Source organism: Parasteatoda tepidariorum, chromosome 9 (genome assembly GCF_043381705.1).
Source record: "Parasteatoda tepidariorum isolate YZ-2023 chromosome 9, CAS_Ptep_4.0, whole genome shotgun sequence".
NCBI classification, from domain to species: Eukaryota; Metazoa; Arthropoda; class Arachnida; order Araneae; family Theridiidae; genus Parasteatoda; species Parasteatoda tepidariorum.
Window position 1 is genome coordinate 37,290,799 of NC_092212.1, and position 27,922 is coordinate 37,318,720.

Genomic DNA, 27,922 nt, shown 5'->3' on the forward strand with positions numbered 1-27,922 from the left:
AATTACAATAACTAATAGTCTGCATTGAAGTAATAAAATACCGATTTTTCTATATATTGAATTATTTTTTATCGCTCACAGGACCTTCTATGGGCCGAAACGAATGTTGCCCCCTAAAATTATTCCTCATAAGGCATACATCCCACTAGTTTATTTCAAAATTAGCGAGTCACACTTCTCTAGTTTCCCTTGTAAGTTTCCACCGTTTTTTTTTCTTCCCAATTTCTTGATAGTTTAAAGTGTAAGAGTGTTCTATTTTCTCTGTAAGTTATTTTATCGTTTGGCGCGAATTTTCGTGCAAAAGTTGCTTAGTTAGTTTAAAAGTTGATTAAAGTTGGTTTAATTCATTAAACTCTACAAAATGGCTAGAAGGAGGTGTCTTCTGCCACTATGATCACTACAAAAACGACGTTTTTGGAGTATAACTGTATTCTTTTTGCATTACTTGCGTTTCAATTAAACGGAAACTAACGCAGTTAAACCAGAAAAGAACTTTTTGAAAATTTGTTACACATTGTTTATTCTAAATTAGTTTTAGTTACTCTTTGCCAAACGATATTACTTTTATAAAAATGTTTCTGTTATCAATTCTATTTCAAATTAAATATCACAATGTTTAATTTATTGCCTCTCAGTTTTAGCTACTCCTATTGCCAAACGATACTATTTCTGTTAAAATTGTATCTTATTTTTTTCTGAGTAGTCAATGCAATACCTTTTATTGTTTTCAAATGTTGAAAATTTTAAGTATTCCTTTTTTTTATCTTCACTTTTTTTGAATAAATTATTTAAATTAAATTATTTGATCATTTTCCCCTTTTCGATTTTGAAATGAGAGAAGAATTATATTTCGCAGATGATATTCATGAAAATATTCATAGAAATGGCGGAATTGGAAGATAAAAAATAAAAAAAATTATTCATCTAAAATTTCCTTTCCATTCTATCCTTCTGACAAGTTTGGCTGGTGTGAGGGAAAATGAAAATGGCTACAAAATTGAAAATAGAAGAATTTTTTTTTCTAGAGTAATCGAACGGCGAACCTGGCAATTTCCGTTTTGGCTTATCTGCTATTTTCCCTTTCTTCCGCTTTCACCTTTGAGAATCGTCTGCAATTTTTCCCCCCTCTCTTCTAAATTCGAAAAAAAAAGTAGAATAAAGGCAAGAAAGATACTGTGTAAAACTTTTTTTCTTTGTTTGATATACACATACATATAGCACTCAGCTTATTCTGCAAATAGTATCAACTGCTTTTTTTCTGGAAAATGGTATAGTCTTTTCTAAACTATTTGAAAAATTACAGAATTTTCAAAAAATATTTTTTTCTTGTTTTTATTCATTGTTCTCTCTTATTTTTAATTCTTTTAAATTAATCTTGAATTGAAAGTTAGAAAGTGTATTAAGTAAAATCTAGTAACTATTTCTTTAAGCAGAAAATGTGTATTTAAAGCATTTCAAAAATTTCTTTCAAAATCGCAAGTGAATTTTCAAGCATTTCATTATTAAAATCATTCTTAGATAATCCAAAACATTTCCAAAAAAATTTAGAAACTGCATGTGAATTGTCAATTGTTTCAATATTAGTGTCATTCTTAGATATTTGAAAACATCTCAAAGCTTATTTTTAAAAAAACTGCACGTGGATTGCAGATAATTTTATTAGAGTAATTCTTAGATAATCCAAAGCATTTCAATTTTTTATTAAAGCTGCAAGTGGATTGTTAATTATTTCCATATTAGTGTCATTTCTTAGATATTCCAAAACATTTCGAAAGTTTTTAGTAACCTGCATATTATATTATTAGAATTATTATCCGATAATTCAAAACAATTTTTTTAAAAATTCAAAACTGCATGTGGATTAAGTTTTACTTTAATATTGCATTTTTTTCTCAGATAATGCGAAATATTTTTAAAAAATTTGGAAAATTAAAGGTGGATTATCCATCTTTTTAATATTAGAAACATTCTATGACAATGGGAAATATTAATTTTGAAAAAAAAATTAATTATTTTAATATCCAATTCTTTTTATTAATGCAAGTGTCTATGCCAGCTATTCAGAAAAAAATTACTAGCAGAGATCTTAACACATTGCTGACCGGTCACGAGTTAACTCGTGTTTTCGTGGCCAAACGTTGGTGACCGGGCACGAGTTAACTCGTGTTTTCGTTAGCAGTGATATCGTGGTGACTATTTTAAAAAGTGGGCGTAATATTCCTTACTTTTCAAGTTTTACTATTTAATTCTATACCAATTTATTATAACTTCACGAAACCTGAAATATTTGCAAAATTTGTGGTGTACCATTACACGTAGGTGATAGTTATACTTTTTATCATACGGCATTAAAAATTAAATTTTTTTAAAGTTTATTTATATTCTTTTACTTCCACATCCGCTTTCAAAACAATAGCCGGGCACATGTGGTAATTTTCAGAAATGTTGCCGGTCAGCAATGTGTTAAGACTTAATTATAATTTTAGTCATTGCCTTAAATTTTGCCACTTTTTCAATATAATTGCGATCTATATTTGGAAATATCTTGAGAAAATTTAAAAGCATTTTTCAAATAATTTGCGAACTCTTGATGACATTTTATTTTTTGCGACTGCGCTAATATTGGTTTCACCATATCCGAAATATATAAATTACTGAGGCAGTCATTACACATTTTTCAAAACAGCTTTATTTTAATGTTAAGCCTCCTTAGGGCTCGGATAAAACGAACACTTATTCGATATTTATGCTAAAATTTGTTCTAAATATATTTAGGAATCATTTAGCAGATTTAAATTTATTTCACTACTAATGAACTTGGTTATAACACTCAATAAAAACACTGGTTCCAAATTTAGAACAAATGCAGCGAAATACGGTTTTTATTTACTTAAACTACCGAAGACATAATCAGCTTAAAGGACTTCAAGCTACTGAAATCTAGTGGAAGATCTTGTGGAAGATACTGAAATCTAGAAAGCTAGTGGAAGATCTTAAAATTGTTACTGTTAGTAACCAAGTGGTGGAAAAGGATATCAAGAAGAATGACCAAATACGCATTTTGACTCAAATTAAAGTATCCGAATGGTTTCGATGCAGGTTTTTTTTTAAAGTCTCAATTAAAATTTTAATTTTATGTTTATTAAGCAAGTATCTTCAATATATTAATTTAAAGTAAAGTTTAAAAATTTATAAAGTATTTTTCAAGATAAAGGCAAATTTAAGCTTAAAAACTACAAAATTTTCAAGTCACGCTAACAGCTCTACAATGCATAAATTTCAAAATGAATTATTTTTTAGATCAATAATATGATTACCTGTGTTTTGAACTAAAATCTTTAAAAAAAATTTAAAAAGTAGTGAAATAGAATTAATTTGGAGTTAAAAATTTTAAAGGGTTTTGAAAAGCTAATGAGCTGAAGTTTAACCCCTTGGGGACGGGTGATTCAGAAAAGCATTCGTACAAAATCAGAATCAAGATGCAATTAAATAAAAAACGGTAACTTAAATGTAGTCGTTACTAATTTGACAGACTTACTTTGCTTTTATTTTAATTGTTGTTAGTTTAATCATATATATAATCAATGTTAATTCAAAGTATAACTAAATAGTTTTATTTTAAACAAAGTAATGGTGAATTAAATAAATCAAAAAATTATATCTCCGCCTACAAATAAACTGCTAAAGAAATACTTTGATTACCAGTTTTATCTTCTTACCCTGATTGATACGGTTTTTTGCTGTCACGTATTTGTGACAGTCGGCGCGAAAGGGTTAAACATGGATAGTGAAAAAAAAATCGAAATTTTCGTCGAAATTGCCGAATTTCGCTCAATCGCATTCCTTAAAACATTTCAAATCGACAGATTAAAAAATTCATAATTTTCGTCGAAATTAGTACCCAAGCATCAAACCATTATTGTTGCTATTGACAAATGTCATTAAAACACATAAAACTTAAAATAAAAAAATATTAAATAAATTTTAAACCAGTGCTTTGTTCCTGAATTGCCAATTTATGTTTATCAATGAAGCGTGACAAGGGGATAAGGTGCAATAGGACACTTTATGACAAAGCGTTATTAAAAAGTTCTATATCCCCCCCCCCCATGTTAAGTTCTATATTCCTCCATGTTAAGTTATAAATGTAGCAAAATAAGGCTTATTTTTTTCAGATTTCTCACTATAAAAATATCAGTGGAAACTTAATTTCGTTCAAAGATTACCTCGTTTGACACCAACCTCTTGTTTTATACAATTTCTGTTGTCTTGAAGAAGTTTACGTGTTCGAAGTTTAAGTAGTAGTAGTAATAGTTGTAGTTTATTTACGTCGCACTCGAGATGCACAAATGGCTATTGGCGACGGTCTGGGAAACATCCCTGAGGATGATCCAAAGACATGCCATCACAATTTTGATCCTCTGCAGAGGGGATGGCACCCCCGCTTCGGTAGCCCGACGACCTGCACGCGAAGTCGAACACTTTACGGTAGCAGAGTTTAACGAGGACCAATACCGCACACCCTCGGTCCCTAAACAGACTGATCCAAGTGGTCACCCACCCGTACACTGACCATAGTCAGTGATGCTTGACTTTGGTGATCTGCTGGAAACCGTGTCTTAACGATCAGCCCACTGCGGGACTTCGAAGTTTAATAAAGATCATTGTGAAATTAGTGGTAGTGAGAAAGAAAAAAAGAAAGAAATGTATGCACGATGACAAAAAAAAAATCCTTTAATATTTTTGTACTTATGTAAATCCCTGTTGTCTTAAACACATTTGAATACACGAAGATTAGGATTATCGAAGTTAGTTATAGTGAAGAAAGAAATGTATACACAATTTCAAAAATAATCTTTAGATTTCTTTGTATTTTGGTCTTTACCCTGTTGTCTTGGAAACATTTAGATACACGAAGATTAATAAATATCATTGAAGTTAATGATAGTGAGAATTGCATAAAAGAAATGTATACACAATTTCAAAAATAATCTTTAGATATTTTGTACTTTTGTAAATTTTTATTTTTTTCTTCATAATAGTAATTAATTAGTTAATCAGTCAATTAATGAGAAGTAATATAATGAAATAATGGTGCAAATAATCCGCAGATTCCTCAAATGTGGAAAGCAATTATATAATTAGTGATAATTGAGTTTCAATGTAACCTAATTATGGAAAGCTGATAATAATTCTGGCCCTTGGGTGGGCGTTTCAAATTAAACAGATATCCCTCTCTTCCTGATCTAGTCTGAATGTATTTAGGGGTACTAGTTAACAGAGATGAGTCATATAAAAGGATAATTAATGTTAATTTTAAAAGTAAAGTTTTTTTTTTTCAAAATTATGTTTTGTTTTATGAATTTTGTGAAATTCTATTTTAGCGCTCACAGCATTAGCAGTAGAATAGAATTCTGTTTCAAAAAATTCTTCTTTACTCCACTTCCACTATAAAGAAAATGATTTGCAATGCTTCAGATAGTTAGACTGAGGCTGTATACGATGTTCTTTTCCGCCGAGCGGACACTTCACATCTTCATAAGTGCTTAAGTCCTAGGACAACTGGAATAACGGCAGTGTACAGTACGCAAAATAAAAAACGGATCACTCTGAATAACTTTTGATTTAATGATCGGATTCTTACTTTCTAGAATTCATTCTTAATGATTTAAGGGGGGGGACCTCAAATATGCCAAATTAATTAGTACAAACGATAATTTAAGTTACGAAATCAGACACAAAAATCAACTTCCTTAATTGAGTACACAAGCCTGCAAATGTATGTTGTATCAATAAACCAAACTTTTAAAATAGAGTTTGCATTCATGCGCACAACCGGTTCACTTTTTAAATAGTCTACACAGACTATAAAAAACCGTGTGGCGACCTTTTTAAGTAGGAGGTGATGGTATATTTCAGTTTTCCTTAACAGGATAATTATTTCGCTTAAAAGCAAGTTTCTTAATTAAATAATTAGTTGTTTAAAAATTTGTACATATTCTAATTTTGCAGACGAGTGCATTTGTACATATTCTAATTTTGCAGACGAGTGCATATCTCAGAGAAAACACTTGGATTCTTAAACGGAGAATTCGAAGTATCACCTGGTGATGGAATGTCTCGTGAAGAAGCTCTCAGATCTGCTGGATTGGAGACATATTTCATCGTCAAAATTCTGAAGCCGGTAAGAAATGCCATTAAGTATTTCCTTTTAACCCATTAATGGGTTGCTGTTAGCAAAGCTAAATATTTTTACCAATACCACTTTTTTCACTCAATAAAGAAGCTTGCAAAAAGCATTTAAGTTTGTGTTAACAAAATTGATCCATATCAAACATTGTCAAACCGAACCCAGAAGGCAATCTGACTCCTAAGCGTTAGAGCAGACTCTTAATGTTCTAATATCTCCTGTTTGTCTCTCAATGAGATGCAGATTCGAAACTGCAATATTCAACTGATAGTTCACATCAACATTTGTTTTCAACTATCAATGTTCAACTCCGTAGCCTTGTAATTTTGAACCCAACCCAGAAGGCAAGGGAATACTCGGATCAAGTGTTGGGAGAAACTAGCCTTCGTGCAGGACTTTTTGATGAAACTAGCCAGCATTTGCACTACATGAAGGAGAAAACCTCCTACGATTAACCGGACTGCAAGGGGACTCTAACCCATAATTCTCCTATCAATAAGAATATTACATTAAACACAATGGTCGGTGCGAGCCTAGTACAAAATTCCTATCGATCTGTCGTCGCTGGGGTTTAACCCTTTCGCGCCGACTGTCACAAATACGTGACAGCATAAAACCGTATCAATCAGGGTAAAAAGATAAAACTGGTAATCAAAGTATTTCTTTAGCAGTTTATTTGTGGGCGGAGTTACAATTGTTTGATTTATTTAATTCACCATTACTTTGTTCAAAATAAAACTATTTAGTTATACTTTGAATTAACATTCATTATATGATTAAACTAACAATAATTAAAGTAAAAGCGAAGTAAGTCTGTCAAATTAGCAACGACTACATTTAAGTTACTGTTTTTTATTCAATTACAACTTGATTCTGATTTTGTGCGAATGCTTTTCTGAATCACCCGTCCCCAAAGGGGTTAAACCTGGTTCACCTCATTGAGAGGAAAGTGTTCTATACTCCGAGCCACCACGACTCACGTAATATGCATTTACTATTTGCTCTGAAAAATAGTAAAAATTGCCTTTTTCGCTGCTTAGAATCCCCTCTCGCACTCTTATATAAATATGAAATGTATGCAAACATTAAAAGTAACTAGCTTCGAACAATCTTGTTATTTGTACAATTTTACAGGACATTAAAGTAATTAATTTTTATTATAAGAATTAAAATAAGTCTATAACTTGTTGTTAGCTTATGCAAATATATATATATTTTTTTAATTTTCTAGTATCCAATGGGCACACTTGATGAAAAAGCTGAAATAAATGGAAGAACAGGAAAAGAAGTATGTGCTGCTTTTTTCATGTTTAAGATATTTTACACTTTGAATCACTGTGTATGGTTTATTTTGTTATCTTTATTTTCTAAAAATGTAATGGATTTAATTAATTGATAAAAAAAACATAAACTTTATACAATTGTTCGAAACTATCTTGTGAATTTATAGGAACTAGACCAAGAGGAAATTTTAGCGGCTTTAATAGAAGATGTTGAAGAAGAGGAGGTAAAAAAATATTCGAAAAATGGGGGAATCTAACTAACAATGTCTATTTTTATTCTTTAAAGAAATATCCATTCTTTTAAGATATTTTAGAATTTAACAACTATCAGCAACAAAACTTAAATGTTGTATTGTAGTTCGTTTCTCATTAATTAATGCTTTGTTATTTTTCAATGACCTTTCTAATAAAATTTACTTAGTAATCTTTTCTTAATGTCTACCTTAAAATATATTGATGAATTCTTATGTAAAATATAATAATTATATTTTACATACTATTTGAATTATTACATACAGTATTCATGTTATTCGTAAGGAAGTAATCAGGTTAATTAATAGCATTAAGATTATTATTTTTTTGTTAGTGTGAAAGCTTTCTACCATCTATTTTCCTTTAAAAGTTTCTACAACGAATATATTAAAATTCGCTTCAAAATTTGTATAACTTAAAAATTCTATGATAAAAAAATTTTAACGCAAAAAGAATTCTGCTGGGTCTTATTATATTAATAAATCATCTTTTTTTTTTCTGTCAATTTAAATAGTATTTTTTTTTTCCCGAATTCCTTAAGGAATAAACTCAACGTTAATTCGAATAGTGTACTAAGTAGTTTGAATTTTTTAGAGTTTATATCAGTTCTACATGTTAAAGTCGGAGTGCAAAAGGTTAACACTAACTCCGGAAAAAAGTTCACATTTGTCACATTATGCTAACTTACGCAAAATGTGACGGGTGAATGTCTGATTTATCAAACTATACTATAGTAGCGCCATCTGTTGATCCGTAAAGAAGATCACAAGTTAAGAGAATACCCATATTTTTATATGAAATTTTAAAACACTGTATGCGCTGTTGTAAAATACTGTACTGTACTAAAGTTAATTTCTTTACATACAATATAAAAGTGAAACTGCTACTTCATTAAAAAAAAATTGAAAACATGAAAGTAAGGTGTCAATTTTGATATTTTTATACAAAAAAACGTGTAATTGTATTTAATATTGGCGTTGCAATCTAACAAGGTGTTCCATTTCAAGAAAATAAAACGTAGGAGATGTTAAGTTTTAAAATTTTAAGAAAGGTTATGATGAAATATTAAGTTTACATTTTAAAGTATTCTTAAAATTACTTGAAATTAGAAAAAAAAGAATGGATATTTTTAATTTTTCTTAATCTTCTCCTCTTACTAACAATTGGTGTTGGAAAAGCATATTTTCTCTACATTTCCATTTTTTCTTATTTTATTAGTAAAAACCTGTATAACATTCCAATTATGTCTTACATTTTAATAGATCTGGAAGAATTCGCATAGTGATTATTTACATAATGATCGGGATAAATTTGAATATTTTAAAATATGATTTCTCATGCCTTAATTTTTATCCACTGAGCAGTAAGACAATATTTTCCACTATAAAAATAGATGGAGGATATATTGGAAATTGACAGAGTGCTAAAAACTTGACAACATTTTTCTGGTTTTTCGAAACTAAACTTATCTGAAATCATAAGAGTGCGAAATCACTTAAAAATTATTTTTTACACCTCCAGCTTATCATAAATTAACTAACATTTTCATAAATTAGCATCTAATTACAATATATAAAAATTTTAAATTATAAAATTAAGGTTGTTGGTCGAAAAGTATGAAATTTTGACGAGAAAAATATTCATTGATTCTAATTTTATTTATAATAAATAAAATTTCATTTATAATAATAATCATGCAATACAAAAAGAAATCACTGAAACTGTTAAAAAAATTTCAAAGGATTTCACGGGTAAAATTGTTAATTCTGTTTTATGTTACAAAATGTACAATATGTTTTTCGCTTATATTAATCATTATTCTTTTATAAAAAGTATTCTAGTGTTGAATGTCTAACTTACGTATAAAAAAGTGTTTTAAAAAGAACTATGCCCTACCATATGCATAAACATTAAAGGGGTGTTTTAAAAAAGAACATTTTTAAAAAAAAAGCAGCCACGTGAATTAGCTACCATTAAGAATTTTACCCAATTTTGCGTGTATTTTTCATATTAGACAAAAGTGAAATAGTTTTTAAAAATATTATAATAAAAAACTACTAAATAATTAATTACTTAAAAATTAATTATTTAAAAATTAATTATTAATATTTAATTATTAATTATAAAACTATTAATATTTATTAATTACTTATAATTAATAATTATTAATAATTATTACTGATAAATTATTATTAGTAATTATTACTAATTAATTATTATTAATAATTAGTAATAATTATTAATAATTATTAAAAGAAACCGCAAAAAAATCACAAAAAATTAGAATAATAACATAAAAATTGTTAAATTGTCATTTTAAAAAATTGGTCGTGCAAAAAAATTTTTAAAAAAAACTACAATTCCTCATGTCTTACCATTCCTCTAAACGTTAAAAAAAAGTTTTAAAGGAAGGCAACAACGTGAATTAACTATCTTTAAATGTGTCTAAATCTCATATTTTTAAATCTAGTACAATTTTACTTGATTTTGCTCGTATTTTTCATATTAGAGTAAAGATAAATATCTTTAAAACATGCTAAAATAAAACAACTACTGTGGTAAAAAGAACTACTAAAACAATTTTTTTTAAAAAATAGAACTACAATTTAAAAATTAGTTAAGAAGTTATTTTAACTGAAATATTTCATTGATCCGGTATAAACCAAGCACATTGAATTCAACTTTCGAAAAAAATAGTAGGGGCCACGCCCATAAAACATTAATAAACTATTGCATTGTCATGTTTGGCGGTCTAGCAAAAGCAATCACAATTCAATTAGAGAAAGAATGAGGAAAATGCATTCAGCCAATCGGATTACGTCTGGTAATTGAGTAGATTAGTAAGACAAGTACTGACTGGCATGTTGTCCTATGGATTCACCAATCAAAATGTGTCTCACGTCCTTCCAATTGGGGCTTCCAAGTAAATAACCCTTGTTTTGAAGGGATTAATGTTTAAAGCCTTAATCTCATTGTGAGGAGGACTTTTTTGTCTTTAGGTGTTTAATTAAAAGAATCGAGTTTTTGTAGATTGGCGAGTACATTAAAATAACATGAATTCATATGTTATTTTAATGTTTTATTTGCTTGCCATATAAGAGTAAAGGAGACAACGAATCGTTCAACTGCTATTACTTCAGCGACAATTTAAACAATTTTATATGTTTACGAAGGTTTGCTTATTTAATTTACTTCCATGAGTTCTTGCATGAAATTGAAATATAACAGTTAATTTTTAACTACTCAAGAATTTTGGGTTGTTGTTGTTAATTTACGTCGCACTAGAGCTGCACAATGGGCTATTGGCGACGGTCTGGGAAACATCCCTGATGATGAGCTTCTCACGAATCCNGACACTCCTCTTTGTTTTCTTCAAGATAGCAGCAAAGATCATCAGGATGAAAAAAAATGTGAGGAGTTTTATCTCATAAGGGACTCCGGTTGCGCAGTCGATAAAGACATCACTCACACTACTGGTGAGGAACTGGGAATCGTAAATTCGATCCTTTCAGACGCTTAAACAACCCGCATGAATCTGCATATAAGTGCACTTTGAATATTGTCTTAACGATTAGTCCACTGCGGGACCAAGAATTTTGAGTAAAATCAATATTAAATTTATCCCTTTTGAATTAAATTATTTCCATTATATGCTGTTATGAATGACTAAAGATTCTGCTACAGAAAGCAAATTAATTCGAAAAGTATTTAAAGAATTTCCTATAACTTAAATATTTTAAAAATTAGTAAGCCTTTTTTAAAAATCGTAGATTTGGCGAGATTCTCCCACTACAATGAACATTATCAAAGTCAATGCATAATTCTAATTTTGAAATTTTTTTATGCACCCATGTAATGCAGCTTTGGAGTATTTTTTAAATTTTAAAAAATTAGATCCTAAACGCTTTTATTCTAACAAAATTGCGGTTTTTAAGATCAACGTTTTGCGTCACAAGCATTATTAACCTAGAGTGTGCTGGCTAATTTGACTAAAAGGCTGGCATTTACTAAACAGTCATAAATAACTGTTGCAAACCCACAGCAGTTTTGAAAATAACATGTTATTAGCAAAAAAAACTTTATTTCATATCACAACAGCGCCTTCAAAAAGCTGCCTTTAAAGATACCCATAAATGCAGAGCTGAGTGCATGAGCTAGGTAAGTGGCTATAATCAAGGTAAGAAAAAGAAAAATGGCATCCGAGCTATTTTATTATAGATTTATTAGAAGATCATGCTAATAATTCTTTGTCTTGTTTTATTTATCACTACCTAATTTTTTTTAAAAAAATCTTAAATAAGTATGCTTAACACGTTGAATGCCATGAGGGTCACCGGTGACTGTCACTGAGTTTGTTCGTAGCTCCTCGGGGGTCACCGGTGACCGACTAAGCCAAGATTATTAGAAACACATACATAATTCGAGTAACTTTTTAATTTTTTTTATATTATTATCTTTACTAAAGTGGTTAGAAGAAATTAATGCGATATAGAACTCGCAAAAATAGTTTTGTTTATATACACAGAGATGCCAACTTACTTGCGACAGCGAGTAAATATTTTCAAGTGGTAGTTAAATAATTGTGATTCTTGGTTTAATAAATTCAATTTAGTAGATTTTTATCCACCATTATTTCTAAACAATTCGTAGGCGTATATTATTCACCACTTTTTCTAGATATGTCATGCTAAACCTTTTAAAAACTAGCAAAATCTGTCTAATATTTGCAAATTTAGTTTGTAGTTATTTACCGTTTGGCCAGGCATGTAAGCCATGTAAAATTAGCTTGGCATTCAACGAAAACTTATGTAGATCAGTTATTTTTAAGTTGAAGAGAAAGCAAAAATAATCCTGTTGCATTTACCATACCCATATTAATACGACCACTTAGCGTTATTTTCCCTGATTTATGACTTCTTAAAATATCACACCTGCTTCTTCGTCCATTCTTTCACTTTCTGAAAAAGACAAAAAGATCTGCGCATTTAGAATTCTTATCTATGGTACATGTCATTTAATGTATACCACTGTTAAACTCAGGAATACATTACTATTGATGGCAGATCTATTTAATGCATTTGGTACTAATACTTAAAAATTAAAGTTTGAAAATAAAATAAAAAATGCTTTTACTACAGAATAGAAATGTATGAATTGAGTCTACTATAACGGAAGTCAATACGATTCTCCTGATTGTTTGACATGCAGTACATCTACAAGAATTCTTCTCTAAAAAAAAAAAAAACTCCATTATGCTGAGATCTGAGAATGTTAGGATTTTTTTTCCTCAGAAATTCTCTGTTTCCGAAAACAAATCAATAGAATAAATGCGTTTGTTTTCCCTCAGGGCGAGTTATCCAAACTGACGGGTGACAGTGACAAAAATTTCGAAGAGGACTACAAGGCACGATTGCACGAAGAGCTCCTTGGAAGAGACACGAAAAGGTAATGATATTCTCGTTGAATTTTATTTGCACCTGAAGCCAAATTAGTTTTGTTGTTACTTCACTGATGCCTTTGTTGTTTTATGTTTACTTCTGGAGATGCAAAATGTTTTGTAAATAAAGGAACACTACGCCGTTCGGAAATGATGCCGTGAATGTTTGTGTGTCATACATTTGCAGACATTGTTGGCATTTCTATCAGCAAATTTATTTCTGTTATTGTTAAGACTTTTTCAATATAAAGTAATGCTCTTTTTTTCTGTAATGTAATCTGCCGAGATAGCTAAAATGTTTTCTTTTCTTTTCTTTTGATTTAAACAATGAATGTTTGCGAATTTTTCTATTACAAATTTTATTTTATATTTTATAACCGTCGTTGAACAACCAACTCATTTTTTGGATTTACGACTACTAATGCTTAACCTTGTAATTTTGAAACCAATCTAGAAAACAAGGGAACTCCTAGGTTAAGTATAGGGAGATATATATATACTATTGTATATATACTATTATATACATACTATTATATATACTATTATATATCTATTATATATAATAGATATAATATATATATTATGTGTGATACTGAGTGATTCAGTATAGCGTTTGCAAATTTGGAGATATTGTGTGATCAAGAAGAATGAGAATTACAAATTAATCCTTAATGTTCAACTCCGTAGCCTTGTAATTTTGAACCCAATCCGGAAGACAAGGGAACTCCTGGATCAAGTATTGGGAGAAATTTGCCTTCGTGGAGGACTTTTTGATGGAGCTAACCCGCATTTGCGTTACATGGAGAGGAAGACCACGAGAACCTGCCACAGTTAGCCTGACGGCAAGGGGACTCTAACCCAATTCGTCTACCACTGAGGATATTTCACGTCAGAACTGTGGTCGGCGCAAGCCGGTTGAGGAATTTGTATCAACTGGGATTCGAACCCGGTTCGCCGCATTGGAAGTTGAACGCTCTATCCACTCTAGCCATCGCGGCTCAAGAAGTGGCTATTAAAGGAAAAGAAGGCATCGATATCGATCACCGACTCATAAATTTGAGTAAAAAATGGCTCTCTGCAAATTAACTATGCAATCTGCAGAATAACTGAGTTGTGCACATTAGTGATAACACATACATAAAATTAAAATGACATACTTCTTTACAAGGGTCTAAACAACTGCTGTCCGTCTACTAAAAACGTGTTACTATCTAAAAAACTGATTCAAAAAAACTAATTTTGAATATTTCTTATTAAAAATCACAGTTTCCTTTCTTAATATTACTAGATCTATAGCCTCATCTTCACGTGTCTATCATAATAAATATAAATATAAAACCCTATTATTCAACTGAAAGTTCTGCAACTTCAATATAAGTTAGCTTTCAACTTATAAATAAAATACGTCTTTCAACTGTAAGAACAGTTTCACGCGATTTTCTAAACCAAAATGGGTTTAGAATTAACCATTCTCCTTACTGTGATAAATTTTTAATCCAAATGTAAATTATAATAACCATCTCTAAACGATTAACCATTTCCTTTGCTATTATAAATCTTTAGTTAAGTATTCTTAATCTAGAACCTTTAATACCTTAATCCAACATTAACTTTGTGACTGTTAATGGGTAACCATTCCCTTTACTGTCATAAATCTTTAATCTAAAAGCAAATTATCATAACCATTTTTAAACGATTAACTATTTCCTTCACTATTATAAGTCTTTAGTTAAATATTCTTAATCTAGAGTTTTTAATACCTGAATCCAACATTAACTTTGTGACTGTTTAGCAAATGGGTAGCCATTCTCTTTACTATTATAAATCTTTTATCCAAAAGTAAGTTATCATAACCATCTTTAAACGATTAACCATTTCCTTTACTGTTATAAATCTTTAGTTAAGTATTCCTAATCTAGAACCTTTAATACCTTAATCCAACATTAACTTTGTGACTGTTTAGCTCATGGGTAACCATTCTCCTTACTATGATAAATCTTTAATCTAAAAGTAAATTACCATAACCATCTTTAAACGATTAACCATTTCCTTTACTATTATAAATCTTTAGTTAAAAAGTATTCTTAATCTAGAGTCTTTAATACCTTTATCTAAATCTTCGATCCTTAACCCTTTGCACTCCGAGTACTTTAATAAGCTGTTTAATCTTATGCAAGCACTAAATCATTTAAGATACACAATACAGTATTTTTTTATAATTTTTAAGATTCTTATAATAATGTGGTTACTAATTATTGGGTATAAAAATTTTTAATTTTAGAGTGGTGACTGTTGATGGTGCCTTAGAGACGACATCGGAATGCAAAAGGTTAATAAAATTTATTTTAAATATTAAAAAAAAATTTAAGTCAGTAAGTTATTTACGTTCTTATAAACCTAATGGGTCTTGGTAAGCATACTTATCATGGTGACATACTTATCCGAAAATGGCGTAATAAGCTGAATGAGTTTTTCTTCTTATATCAATTTCAATTCCAAATGTAGTTTAATTTACCTTTACAAGAAATAAAAGACCCATCGAAGGGTTGAAATAATATTAAAAATTCATTGCACTATTTTATTTACAGGTTACATTTACAAAAATATTGAAATACATACTTCTTCCTTGGCGATATCTCTCAAATTATTTTATTTTATTAAAATCATTGAACAGCCGACTCAATTTTTGGGTTTACAACTACTACTGTTAACTCCGTAGCCTTGTAACTTTGAACCCAATACAGAAGACAAAAAAACTCCTGGATCAGTACCCCACAGGGGTATTGATTTGTAATGGGAACATGGAGGACTTTGTGACACGACGAACTTAACGTGCATCAGTCACCATTTACTACACGGGGAGTCTTCGGCCGGCGGGAATCGAACCCACGACCTCTTGGACATGGACCCAGAGCCCTATCAACCAGGCTATCCCGGCGCTCTTTCAAATTATTAAAAATATACTATTTAAAAAATAATCCATAAATATTTTTCAAACATATTATCTCGATAAACTCACCTGCAGCGCAATTGAAAAATCAACATAAGCGACAAAAATTTCAAAATTGAGACTTTTATATATTTGGCATCTTTGTAGGTAAGATACATATTTCAAAAAAAAATAATAAATAAATAAATAAATTTTGTTTTATCAGTTTTTCTGTTTTAGCATTCGTCGCATTAACAATGGAAGGAAAATAGTTGTCAAGCCTTCTTTTCTCGGAATCAATCGTAAAGCACTTACGTTGTTTTATAAATTACAATATCCGCCTGTTTATAAATACAAAACCCATTATTACACTGATAATATACAAAACTACATATATATGAAAATTTATTTCTTTTTAAGTCAGCGTTTAACGATTAAATAAATAACGTGTTGCAACCATAAACAAATTAAGAACGGTTTCTCTCGACTTTTCGAACTAAATTGACTTTAGAATAACAGGCATTAACCATTCACCTTACTATCATAAATCTTTAATCTGAAAAAGAAAAAGCAACTAAAAACTTGCACTTAGATGTCTTAGTGGATATTTTCGCGAACTTCAAGAACTAAGCAAATTTAATTTCGCGTGATTGAATTATTGGTGTGCCTTTCCAAAAAAGAATTTTTTTTCCGTCACTAAAACTTTTAACATTTGATACGATTTTCACCCATTTTCCTTATCGTCTAATGTTTGACTTTCGAAGTAAAGTTTGACGGTAGACTTAATGATTTTTCTTACTTCTTTTTTTTTTTTTCATTTCTTTCAGTCACATAAGACAGCAAGCCAATCCCTTAACTTTGTTCTTCAAGGAGCCGAAATTAGAAACTGAATTCCGAAAGATCAAAGATACCGTCAGTGTAGTATCAATTTCTGGGCTACCTCTAATTTTGGTTTTCTGTACTGCTGCTTATTTTCTAGTCATGTCAGGGTAATTATTTTACTTCTCTGTTTAATTAACTCTTTGGTTTTTATTGAACATATTTTTCATGATTTTTTCATTATTTTGTATTAGTTTGGGTGAAAATAAGTGAGAAATATTATACAGGGTTATTCATAATTCCCTCCGCCTGTAAACGCCAATTTTCTTTACTACAACCGGCTTCAGTGGTACATGTTACTGCCATCTACCGGCTACTGCTTGAATAAAAACTTAAATACTTTCGGAATAATTCATATGTTCTTTTTTGTCATATTCGTCTTCGTCTTTTTTACTATAACGCTTCGAAACCCCGGAGGGAATTATATGAACAACCCTGTATTAAGCAATTTTAATAATGTCTGGTTATGAAATACATTAAACACGGGTGTCTTTTTCTGCGTTGAATGTAAAATCTTTCAAATACAGCTCACTTTCAAGTTATAATTTTTCAAGTTTGCACTTATTTAAATTTAAGAAAAACAACAATTCATCATTGAAATTTTTTTAATTTACAAAATCAATTATTAATAAATTTTTTAATATGAATTTTTAAAAAAATTGCAAGCTACTTTTTTTGGGGGATTTTTTAATTTTAGTACAAATGTAATTCCGATAATCTATAAGATTTTTTAGTAACAATTAATTTATTCTTTTATTTATAAGAATAAATACCAAAATATGTTTTTGCTTGTAATTAGAGAGCACTGTAACTTTTGTTGTGTAACTGTGTTTTTGTGCTGCTCTCGACTAATATCCTTTCTTGCATCCTTTTGATTTGTGTTCAAAATTCTAGCCACCCACCTGGCTGAGATTTTTCGAGGTTCCAAATCATCATGAATTATGCTTCGCATACTTTCGTAACTCATCTGTGTTCTAACGCTGATTTCTCGAATTTTCCTTCGTCAGTAATTTTGAATAAGGTCACAAATTCAGTTATTTTTTTCTGTTTTAAGTCTCGCTCTTGGTCGTAGAGCATGAGACAAGTTTTCAACTTGTTCACGGCTTTTTTTTAATAACTTTGCCATTTGAATACTTGATCCCTCGACAGAGTATCATTGCCGAACTGTGTCGGTAATGTGAGAGAGTCAATATCTGGATTGAAACTTAATAGATTTAGTTTCAAGCAACCACAACCCAGTACCACATTGCCCATGGGTCCTTTGTTGTCCATAGCCTATGGCTTGTGCACCGCTGAATTGGGATAACAGAAAAACATTGGTGTGTTTAATAGCTGCAAATTGGGATTTTCTGAACTGTCAAAAAACTTTATAGTCAGAAACTGAAAAAAGGGGTCTGTGGAGATCTAACTAAAGAGAATTAATTTTCAAAAATTTTGAAATTAGTTTTTAAACTGAAATTTGATCGAAAAAATAAAAAAAAAATTGAATAAAAACCGAAGAAAACAAATAATTGTTAACTTGGCTTTATGCTATTGCGGGCTTTCTTCAAATTTCGGTTGGTTGGTTCTAATGCCACTTACCACACGGGCAAGCCTGCTTGGTGAAACCGAGCAAATTTAAGACAGAGTGAGCGTTTCTTGTTTTTCAGTGGCCCCATCTATGGCCAAGAATTCGACTTCTGCCACACCATACGTCTCACCCGTTTATAGGGCGAACCAATTCATGCATCCATTCATTCATCCACAGATCGTAATTTTGACCTGAATCAAAGAACGATCGATCTCCAATCCAGTACCCCCAGAGGTATTGATTTGTTACGGGAACATGGAGGACTTTTGCGACTCGACAGGTTTAACGTACATCAGTCACTTTACTACACGGGGAGTCTTCGGCCGACGGAGTTCGAACCCACGAACTCTAGGACATGGGTTCAAATTTTTTTAGGTATTATTGTCGGAAATACTAATTAACACAGCATAAAAACTTTCCGTGTATAATTTTTGTTAAACTTGCAGGTGCGAATTTTGCTTCATACAGGTTAGATTAAGTCTAATTATTAAAATAATCGTCTTTGAGTGATTTCGTTGGGATAGCAGAAAAAATGTGAATTTATGAAGATTGTGCGGCAAATTGATTTAGAAAACCCTACTATTAGAACTATACATAAACTTTATTGATATCTTATATTTAACATAAGATTACTGATTGATATATGTTAAATATAAGATTACTGATTGAAATCTTATATTTAACACTCAATCTAATTAGTATACAAGTTATTAATTTCTTCTGAAATGATCAATAAATACATTTCTTTTCAGAAGCTCTTTTGCTCTCATATGCCTTCCTCTTGGTTCTTTACTACTCATAATAATCACCATTATATGTATAGTCCCAGCTGGGCTTAAGGTATGTTGTTTTAAATTCTTTGTTTATATAATTATTGGTCAATTAAGAGGCCCGAAAGTTTTTTTTTCTTCTTCTTAGTAATACATTAAATGCAATCTTCGATCAAGAAATATTACCACGTTTAAAAAAAAAATTTAAAATTACAAAATATAATAATTTTTTTTCAACATGAAAGCTAAGATAATCATGGCAAAAAATATATTACTTGTGCAGGATTCAGCGTAAATTAATAGATATGACCCAAGTTGGTAATAAAACAGTCTTTAGAACAAACAAGACGTAATTATAAGAAATGAAGTTATGAGAACTAACAGAACACATTATTAATAAATAAGTCATCAAAACAAATAATTCTAGTATCAAGTAAGCCTTCGGTACAAACAAATTTCTCATTAGTATGTAATTAGTCATCAAAAAAACTATGCATACTAGAAATAAATAAGTCAACTGAGACAGCACTACAAACAATACATGCTAGAAATAAGTAAGATAGCACAGAAAACATTACATACTAGCAATAAATAAGTTAGAACAACAAAATAATACATACTAGAAATAAATAAGTCAGCAAAACAAACAATACATATCAGAAATAAATAAGTCAGCACAACAATCAATACATACTAAAAATAAATAAGTTAGCACAATAAGCAATACATACCAGAATTAAATAACTCAGCACAACAAACAGTGCATGATATATTTAGGAATTTTAAAAGTCTTATAAATGCAAAGGACTGATTATCGTGTAAAAGACTGTAATTATACATGTAAAAGAATGAGTATTAATAAAACAGACATGCTGCAAAGTCAAGTCAGAAACAAACAATCCATTCTGGTACATCAAACAACATAAGGTAAAAATAAATTTATATTGCTTTCACAGCACGAGCATCATGTACAGAAAAATAATCCTTTCTACTACAGAAAAGACTGTGGATGAGTGAGAAGTGAGTACTTAGTTAGGAAAGTTTAAAATAGATGGCGCTGGAAACCATTGATGACCAGAACAATCTAGCAAATGTGAAAGAATATTGACGTGCGAGATTAAGAGGCTTTAACTATTTATCCATTCTATTGCATAACGTATGATTTAGGTTTAAGACTATCACATGTTCGATAACAATTCTATGGCATTTGTAATTTTTTCAAGAACTGTGTACAGCATACAGCTCCATCTGTTGTCCACTTTTGTTAATAAATTCTGAAATTACTGTATAAATTTTTTTTATAGATTTTACAATAGACATCTTGTTTGATTTTGTTTATTTCCTAGTTTTTTAATTTAGAAATCAGTTAATATTCCACTGGACACCCTGTTTAAGAAACGTATCATCCCAACACCAGAAAAAAACATGTATAGTCTAATAATAATTGAAATCTTGTAAATTGTTGGAGGTGGCATAGATAATAATAATAATAACATATCTTTTTAATTGTAGCAAATAATGAGTGATAAGTTGATCCAAAATGTCACCAAATTGAAGTTTTATTTCAAAACCTTCTGTTTCCTTTTTTTCTAATTTAATTTTGTCTCTATAAGATACAGTCAAAAAGGTTTTCAGTTTAAAAAATAAATTTTTTTAAATCTTTATATTTCTGAAAAAGATTAGAATACACCAACAATATACCCTAAAGCATATGACTAAATAAAAATATAAAAAAAAGTTTAAAGTATCATTTTTTAAAATTCTTTTTTGTTCGAAATTTCAACCAAGATCATTATTTAGAAAGCCTAGGTAATGAATTTCATGGTTTGACGCTTTTTCTGTTTTTATCTACGATTAATTAACTCGTAATCCTTTTTACGTGAAAATCCCTTTTTGTTTGTTCTATATTACGTCAACTCTATGCGTATCTTTAACATACAAAGAAGAATTTTCCACAAGTTTTTGAGGTATTCTGTAAACAACGAAAGTTTTACATAATTATCTTTCACTTTAAATAAAATGGCCCAGGAAAAAAAATTTCATCATCCTTTATGACATTGTATTGTATTCTTTTAATTAATTGTTGGTAAATAAAGACATTATGTATTCTGTTATCCTTAATAATTAAAGTAATTTGTATAAAGTGATGGCATAATAAATCATACAAACTATTTTGATATTTTAGTTTTATGACTAATTTTAAAATGCGCATAGCTTACCTTGCCAGTTTTATTAATGCTATAGAACAATAAAAATAGTATAAAACCGCTAGAAAATTTTAAAAAATAGGAAAAATTACATTATGAGAAACAAAAGAAGATGTTTTTGTTTAAAAATAGAAAGCATATTTAATTGCCATTTTTAAAAAATATACGATCTATACATCATTTTAACATAACTGAAATTTTAGTGGATGAAGGTCCGAGGAAAAAGGTTCTTCTTGAGAAAAGATTTTATGTTAGTCTAATTTGACTTCATAGCATTGATTTATTTTGCCACTTCGATAAATTTCGAAGATTTCAGTGGATGAAGATTCTAAGTGAAGGTCCTAAGAAAAAAAGATTCAAACGGAAGGTCTTAGGAAAAGAAGATCTTAAGTTAGTTTAATTTAATTTCCCAGCATTGATTTATTTTGCCAAGTCAATATTTTTGAAGGATTTTAGTGGATAGATCTCAGTGGAAGATACTAAGTGATAGTTTTTAAGTTTTTTGAACTATAAGAAAGTCCCCATTGTGTTTGGCCACGGACTGTAGACGAGAACCACAGAAAACCTCTCTCTGTGACGTATATGAAAAATGTTAATAGTGCGAAAGCTAAGACGCAAACTGTTCAAGTAAGTTTTGGGGATTTGTAGATTAATCTCGATACAAGCTTACTGACCAGAAATGTAGGAACGGGATCATTTTCATTTCCTTACACGCAAAAAGAACAACGTGTAAACTTATTTAAAACCTTCATCTGAAAAAACTCTGCAACAATAGTTCTTAGCAAACTAAAAAAATTTAAACTTAGAAGTTTAAGAATTAGCTTCGCAGTTGCTCTAAATAACAAAGAATTAAAATTCATCAAACTAAAAACCAAGGTTTTCAACTAAAAAAATTTTTTTTCAATTTGAATGATTGATTATACATCATCATAGTTAGCCAGACAGCCCAATGTGGGCCTATGCCATCCTCTGAAGATTTCTGCATTACGACTTCCGATTTATCTTTGATCTCCTATTCTTTTCATTAATTGCAAGAAAATCAGACTCCACTGAGTTAGCCTATCTCAACCACTACCTTCTCCTCTTTCTGGGTCTAAAAAGCAGTATCTTTTTTATTGTATTGCCATCGCTTATTCCAATCACGTGGGTCATCAAACTTATTTTTATATATTTAATAATATCGGGTTGCTTAGAAATTTTATACAGTTCAAAGTTAAATCTCCTTCTCCAGTTATTGTTTTCATTTACACCACCAAGTATACTCCGCAAAATCTTTCTCTCAAATATTGCGACACAATTTTCCTCCAGTTTTGTCATTGTCCAAGCAAACATTCAAATTATTTAGTAATAATTTGAACATACTTAATTAATTACTCGCACATTTCGATGTCAACACATTATCAATGTCAACACAATAACATTTTCAATGTCATTAACTGACGGTTTCAATTTGCAATCATTGCTAGTCTTTTAAATTTACCTTAGTTTCAAAATAAAACTCTTAAAACAGTTTTCTTTCAACATATTCATTTTTTTATGAAGACTTAACAATTTCTTAAGTGAAACAAGGAAAACTAAAACAAAATGGAAATAAATCAAGCAGATAGACATGGATTATTGAATTTCAGGATTCATAAAAAATGGAAAACATCAAGCAGAAATAATTATTATACTTTTGAATAATTGAATATGAATTTATAAGTAATTATACTTTTGACTTTTTAAATCCCAAGTCATTTTTTTTCATAATTAAACTCTTTAATAAATTCCGCATTTAATTTTTTTTTATTTCATCTTTGCATGAGGGAGAATATTTCTCAATTTAAAACTAAAAAATTCTTTTTGAAAGATTAATTATTTAGTTTTTAAATTTTAACAGCTTTTATATTTTTTTAATATGCACTTACTTTTACTTTTGATTTAGTGATTCTTGAGATATAGTTTTTTAAATGAAATAAATAAGTGCTAAAAATTTTTATTGCTTATAATGGTATACCTGCAAGTAACGTAGTATTGATATCTCGTCAGGATATATTTTCTAGCAATATCAGCATTACATACAAAACTTCTTTTATAATACAATTTTTTGACCTGTTTTAAACTTTGTGTAGTGTGTTTTCTTGTGTTGATCTGTTTTAAACTTTGTGAGCGGTAGCGCTTCGCGCTGTCGTGCCACAGGTCCTTGGTTCGATCCTTGGGCCGGGCAAGGCCGACTCAGCCTTTCATCCCTTCAGTGGGTCGATAAAATGAGTACCAAGCATGCTTGGGAACTAACACTGGGGGTTCCGCGTTCGGCTGACCACCTGACCGGAACATATGCTCCTGCACCCCAGAGCCCAAGGTCAAGAAAACTGAGATGGGCACAGTCGGCCTTGGCCCTCTTAATGGGCTGTCGCGCCACTGAGTTAGTTAGTTAGTTAGTAGTGATAATAATGTTGCGGTGTAACATATTGCTTTGATTAACTGATTATGCTATAATCAGTTAATCAAAATAGTGTGTTTGACAAAGCATTTATCTAACACTGACTTCTTAGAAGTATATTTTCTACACAAAAATTAGTCAACTAATGTAAACTTGCTCATACATTGAATAACATAATTATCTCATATAATACAGTGAAACTTCTAGGAAAGAACACCTCTATGTAGCGACCTCCTCTATTTACGAGCACTTTTAGGCGACACGGATTATTTTCCATAGACTTGGTCTTAAAGTAAACCTTTAAGAGAGACCATCAAAGCCTCTTCCAGCGACCGGGCAAATCTTTGCACCAAATTCGAAAAAGGTCAAATAAGGAAACACGAAAAAATATCGAAGGAAAGAAATATTAACAAAGCAAATAAGTAGATTAAAATATATCCAAAATACTTGCTTGAGGCTCTTATTTTGTGAGCCCTTTTTTAACATAGCTTCTTTTTTTACGATCTTTGAAAGGGACCACATGTTGACGGCAGATTGCACTACAGATGACGATATCAATTACTTATTTTTAGAATTGAAAGTTAAATTAGAAAAAAAAGTTATTTTTGAAAAAACCAAGCATCTTAAACAAACAAACCTCTAATCTTCTTTTAAAGCTAATAAATTTTTATGATGTAAAATTAAATGCAAATTTAAACTACAAAAAAATAATTTTTAAATTATTTAAAATTGTTCTATTATTCATAATTGGTAAATTTATTTTACCCATAATTATATCAGTAAGGATCATTTTATTTGACGCTAAATTTTATTCATAGATTCTGGTTCCATAATTCCAACACAAGTGCCATTTCCGCGCCACGAAAATGACCCTAAGAACAACCAACCTCTCAGAACTCAACCCCTAAAAACGACCAACCTCCATTAACGACCATTTTACTGTGGAACAGAGAGTGGTCGCTTCCGAGAGGTTTCACTGTATGAAGAATCATAGTGTAAATAATTTAATTTCAGAAAGGCACTAATTAAATGCAATCACGTTTTCTTTTCAGGCTGGCCCTCCTGGATTAGTGCGCATGTGCAATAAAATCATAGAAAAACCAGGATTGCGAATGGGCGTAATATTTATCATGGTCATGGTTTGGTGCGTCGTTCATGTTCTATCAACTGTAAGTTTGAATCAAATATATTTAAATTAAATGTATTACTTTTTAGTATGCTTGATGCCTTAATTTCATTGTGTAAAATTAAATTCGTTGGAAACCAAAATCACAGATCGATTAACTTTCGATTTTCAAAGCCTCGAAGCTCATGTTCAATCATATTGATCCGAAAGGATCTTCAAAAATATGCTAGGTACACTTCAAAAAATTCTGGATCAAGTTATGGAATAAAGTACCGGTATTTTGGGTATATCATTCGTAAAATCCGTTTTACCCTAAAATCCATTTTTACCCTTAAATATATTATACCTTAATTTTTTCAGTTATATTTATTTAAATAGCGCGATTTTGTGTTTTTTACAGTAATTATCACTGTAAAAATTACGGTATATCAGAATATTTTTTACGTAACATGTTCCGATGAATATAGATTTTACAGTAAAAAGTATCAGCACACTGAGAAGTGGTACTTTTTTTTATCGTAATTTGATTCGCAATTTTTTACAGTGTAGATCGCGTGGTCAAGGTTTCTATAAATTTTAAATTTTGCCAACATGTGTCATTGTAATGAAGCAAAAAGAAAATTAACCAGTCAAAAATGAAGGAAATATAGAATATTTTATAATATACAACTGTTGTAAATTGTTTATTTACATAACTACACGAAGCAAAAGAAAATTAACCACTCAAAAATCAAGGAAATATAGAATATTTTGCAATTTACTGTTTACTGCTTATTTACTGTTGTAAATTGTTCATTTGCATAACTATTTGTTTACGAAACTATAGAAATTGCTTTAGAGTATTTACATTTCCCTTTTTTGGAATGATTCTTCGAATTTGTATAACTCTTCCATTCCTTCACTAAAACATTCATTTTTAGCTCCTTTTGAGTAAAATACTTTGTTTTATTTTCGACACGGTTTCTAAAAATATATCCTAAGTATACTGTCAAAAGTGACCGACAAGTTAATGATCAGAGTTCGCATGGGTTTAAGAAGTATTAAACAATGGTAGCGTACTGAAACAATCCTTAAACATTTATTACGTTTGAGACCAATCCTGGGTTATTTTTTTTAAAAACCAATAAATTTTACTATAAAATTCGTATAAAATCCTAGGATTCATGCTAGCATTAACGTAGATTTAAAACCACTATTAATTTTTTAGAATCCTCGGGAACCCTGATTTGTTCCCTTTTAGCATCACGATCCCTTTTTAGGTTTTAATTAGAGAGCACGAGGGGTTTTAATTAGAGAACACCCTTTGAAAAGCTTTTGTAAAAATAAAATGGATATTTCTTAACAACTTCAACTATTCAATTAGGATTATGACAACAGTTGGTCATGGCCTTCCAATGTGATGTCTACTTACGTAAATCCTCTTCAAAACATCAGCAGCAATCGAAGCAACTCAACTCTACCTCCACCCATTGTAACCAGCACCAGTCAGACATGGTTGACCCACAACTTCCCACAGTACCTCACGTACTTCACAGTGCTGGAACTAATAGGTCTAACTGTAATGACCCATCTGTCCCATCTGGTCAAGCTCTTTTTGACTTTGGTGATCGCTGTAATCCAAGGCTTCATCAACATCAATCTTGTGCAAGAGTCCTTGGATTATTACGATGAAAGAACTTATGGCATGAAGTAAGTAGTTTCCTTTCATTTATTGAATTACACAATACAGTTGGGCCAAATTTCAAATTCTATTCGATTCTGTGAATGTGTTTTCATTTTATTAAACGTATGGAATTTCTCTCAATTAATTATGTAGAATTTGAATAAATTACAAATATTTTGCAGCCGTAATACTGACTTTAAAAGTTTAAGGGGTGATTATTTTTTAATTTAGAGGCTTGAGGATCTAATAATAATAAGCTACATTTCTTACTAAGCAGACATTTTTCCATCAAACTGTTAGTATTGTTCCCAGATCCGTGCTGCCTTCGGTATTCTATTAAAAGGCAGTGGAATATGCAGAAACGTCTTATTGCTTACGTGGCACTCTTGTTGTTTTTTCTCAGAAATACTCTTAAAATACGCTTTTCTGGACAACTCGAAATTGTAGCTAATAATTATTGGGTCAGCAAGTAAAAGAATTTCGGATTTTATTTTTGAAATAAAATTCCATTTTTTTTAATACAAAAAAGGACTTTTAATGAGCCGTGGTAGCTCAGGGGATAGAGCGTTCGCCTACCTATGAGGTTTCCCGGGTTTGAATCCCAGCGATGGCTGATCGATATGAATTTCGCACCTGGCTCCCACCGACACAGTACTAACGTAAAATATCCTCAGCGGTAAACGGATCATGGGTTAGAGTCCCCTCGCAGTCAGACTAATCGTTGGAGGCAGTTGTTCTCTCCATGTAACGCTGGTGCGGGTTAATTTCATCAAAAAGTCCTCCATGAAATCAAATTTCTCACAATTGATTCAGAAGTCCTTTTGTCTTCTGTATTCGGTTCAAAAATACAAGACTACGGAGTTGAACAGGGGTCACGTTGACTCATAATTGTGTTGGCTTTTCAACGACGGCTACAAAATATAAAATAAAATGCAATGAGTTAAATATCTTCCAATCTGTTCGATGACCTTTTTGCCATCTTTCTAGTCTTTGCGAACAAAAAACTCAGATTAAGGTCATCGTTCTTACTGAAAATTTAAAAAGTTGAAAAGTTTTAAAAAGTTGAAAAGGTTTGTAAAAAAGCACTTAAAAAGTTTTGTAAACTTCTAAATAAATACTAATCTGATAATGTATGGCTGGGAGCTATTATGGGGAATGTAACAAACATCACTTCTCATTACGATGAAAGAACTT

General features: G+C 30.4%; 1 protein-coding gene across 8 annotated transcripts in view; it reads left to right on the plus strand.

Annotated features, from left to right (window-relative positions):
* The window catches only part of LOC107455365 (Adenylate cyclase 3), a 269,291-nt gene that overhangs the window by 205,521 nt on the left and 35,848 nt on the right, over positions 1–27,922 (plus strand). For 3 of the 8 annotated variants that reach the window (XM_043047153.2, XM_043047154.2, XM_043047155.2), the window contains 9 exons: positions 6,046–6,184; positions 7,422–7,478; positions 7,641–7,697; positions 13,073–13,170; positions 15,444–15,491; positions 16,919–17,080; positions 19,293–19,380; positions 24,992–25,108; positions 26,429–26,754. In XM_043047153.2, the coding sequence (XP_042903087.1) occupies positions 6,046–6,184; positions 7,422–7,478; positions 7,641–7,697; positions 13,073–13,170; positions 15,444–15,491; positions 16,919–17,080; positions 19,293–19,380; positions 24,992–25,108; positions 26,429–26,754 (1,092 nt within the window). The remainder of the gene's footprint in view (positions 1–6,045; positions 6,185–7,421; positions 7,479–7,640; positions 7,698–13,072; positions 13,171–15,443; positions 15,492–16,918; positions 17,081–19,292; positions 19,381–24,991; positions 25,109–26,428; positions 26,755–27,922) is intronic. The other 5 variants (XM_043047157.2, XM_071185939.1, XM_043047158.2 and 2 more) reach the window with 3 other exon arrangements.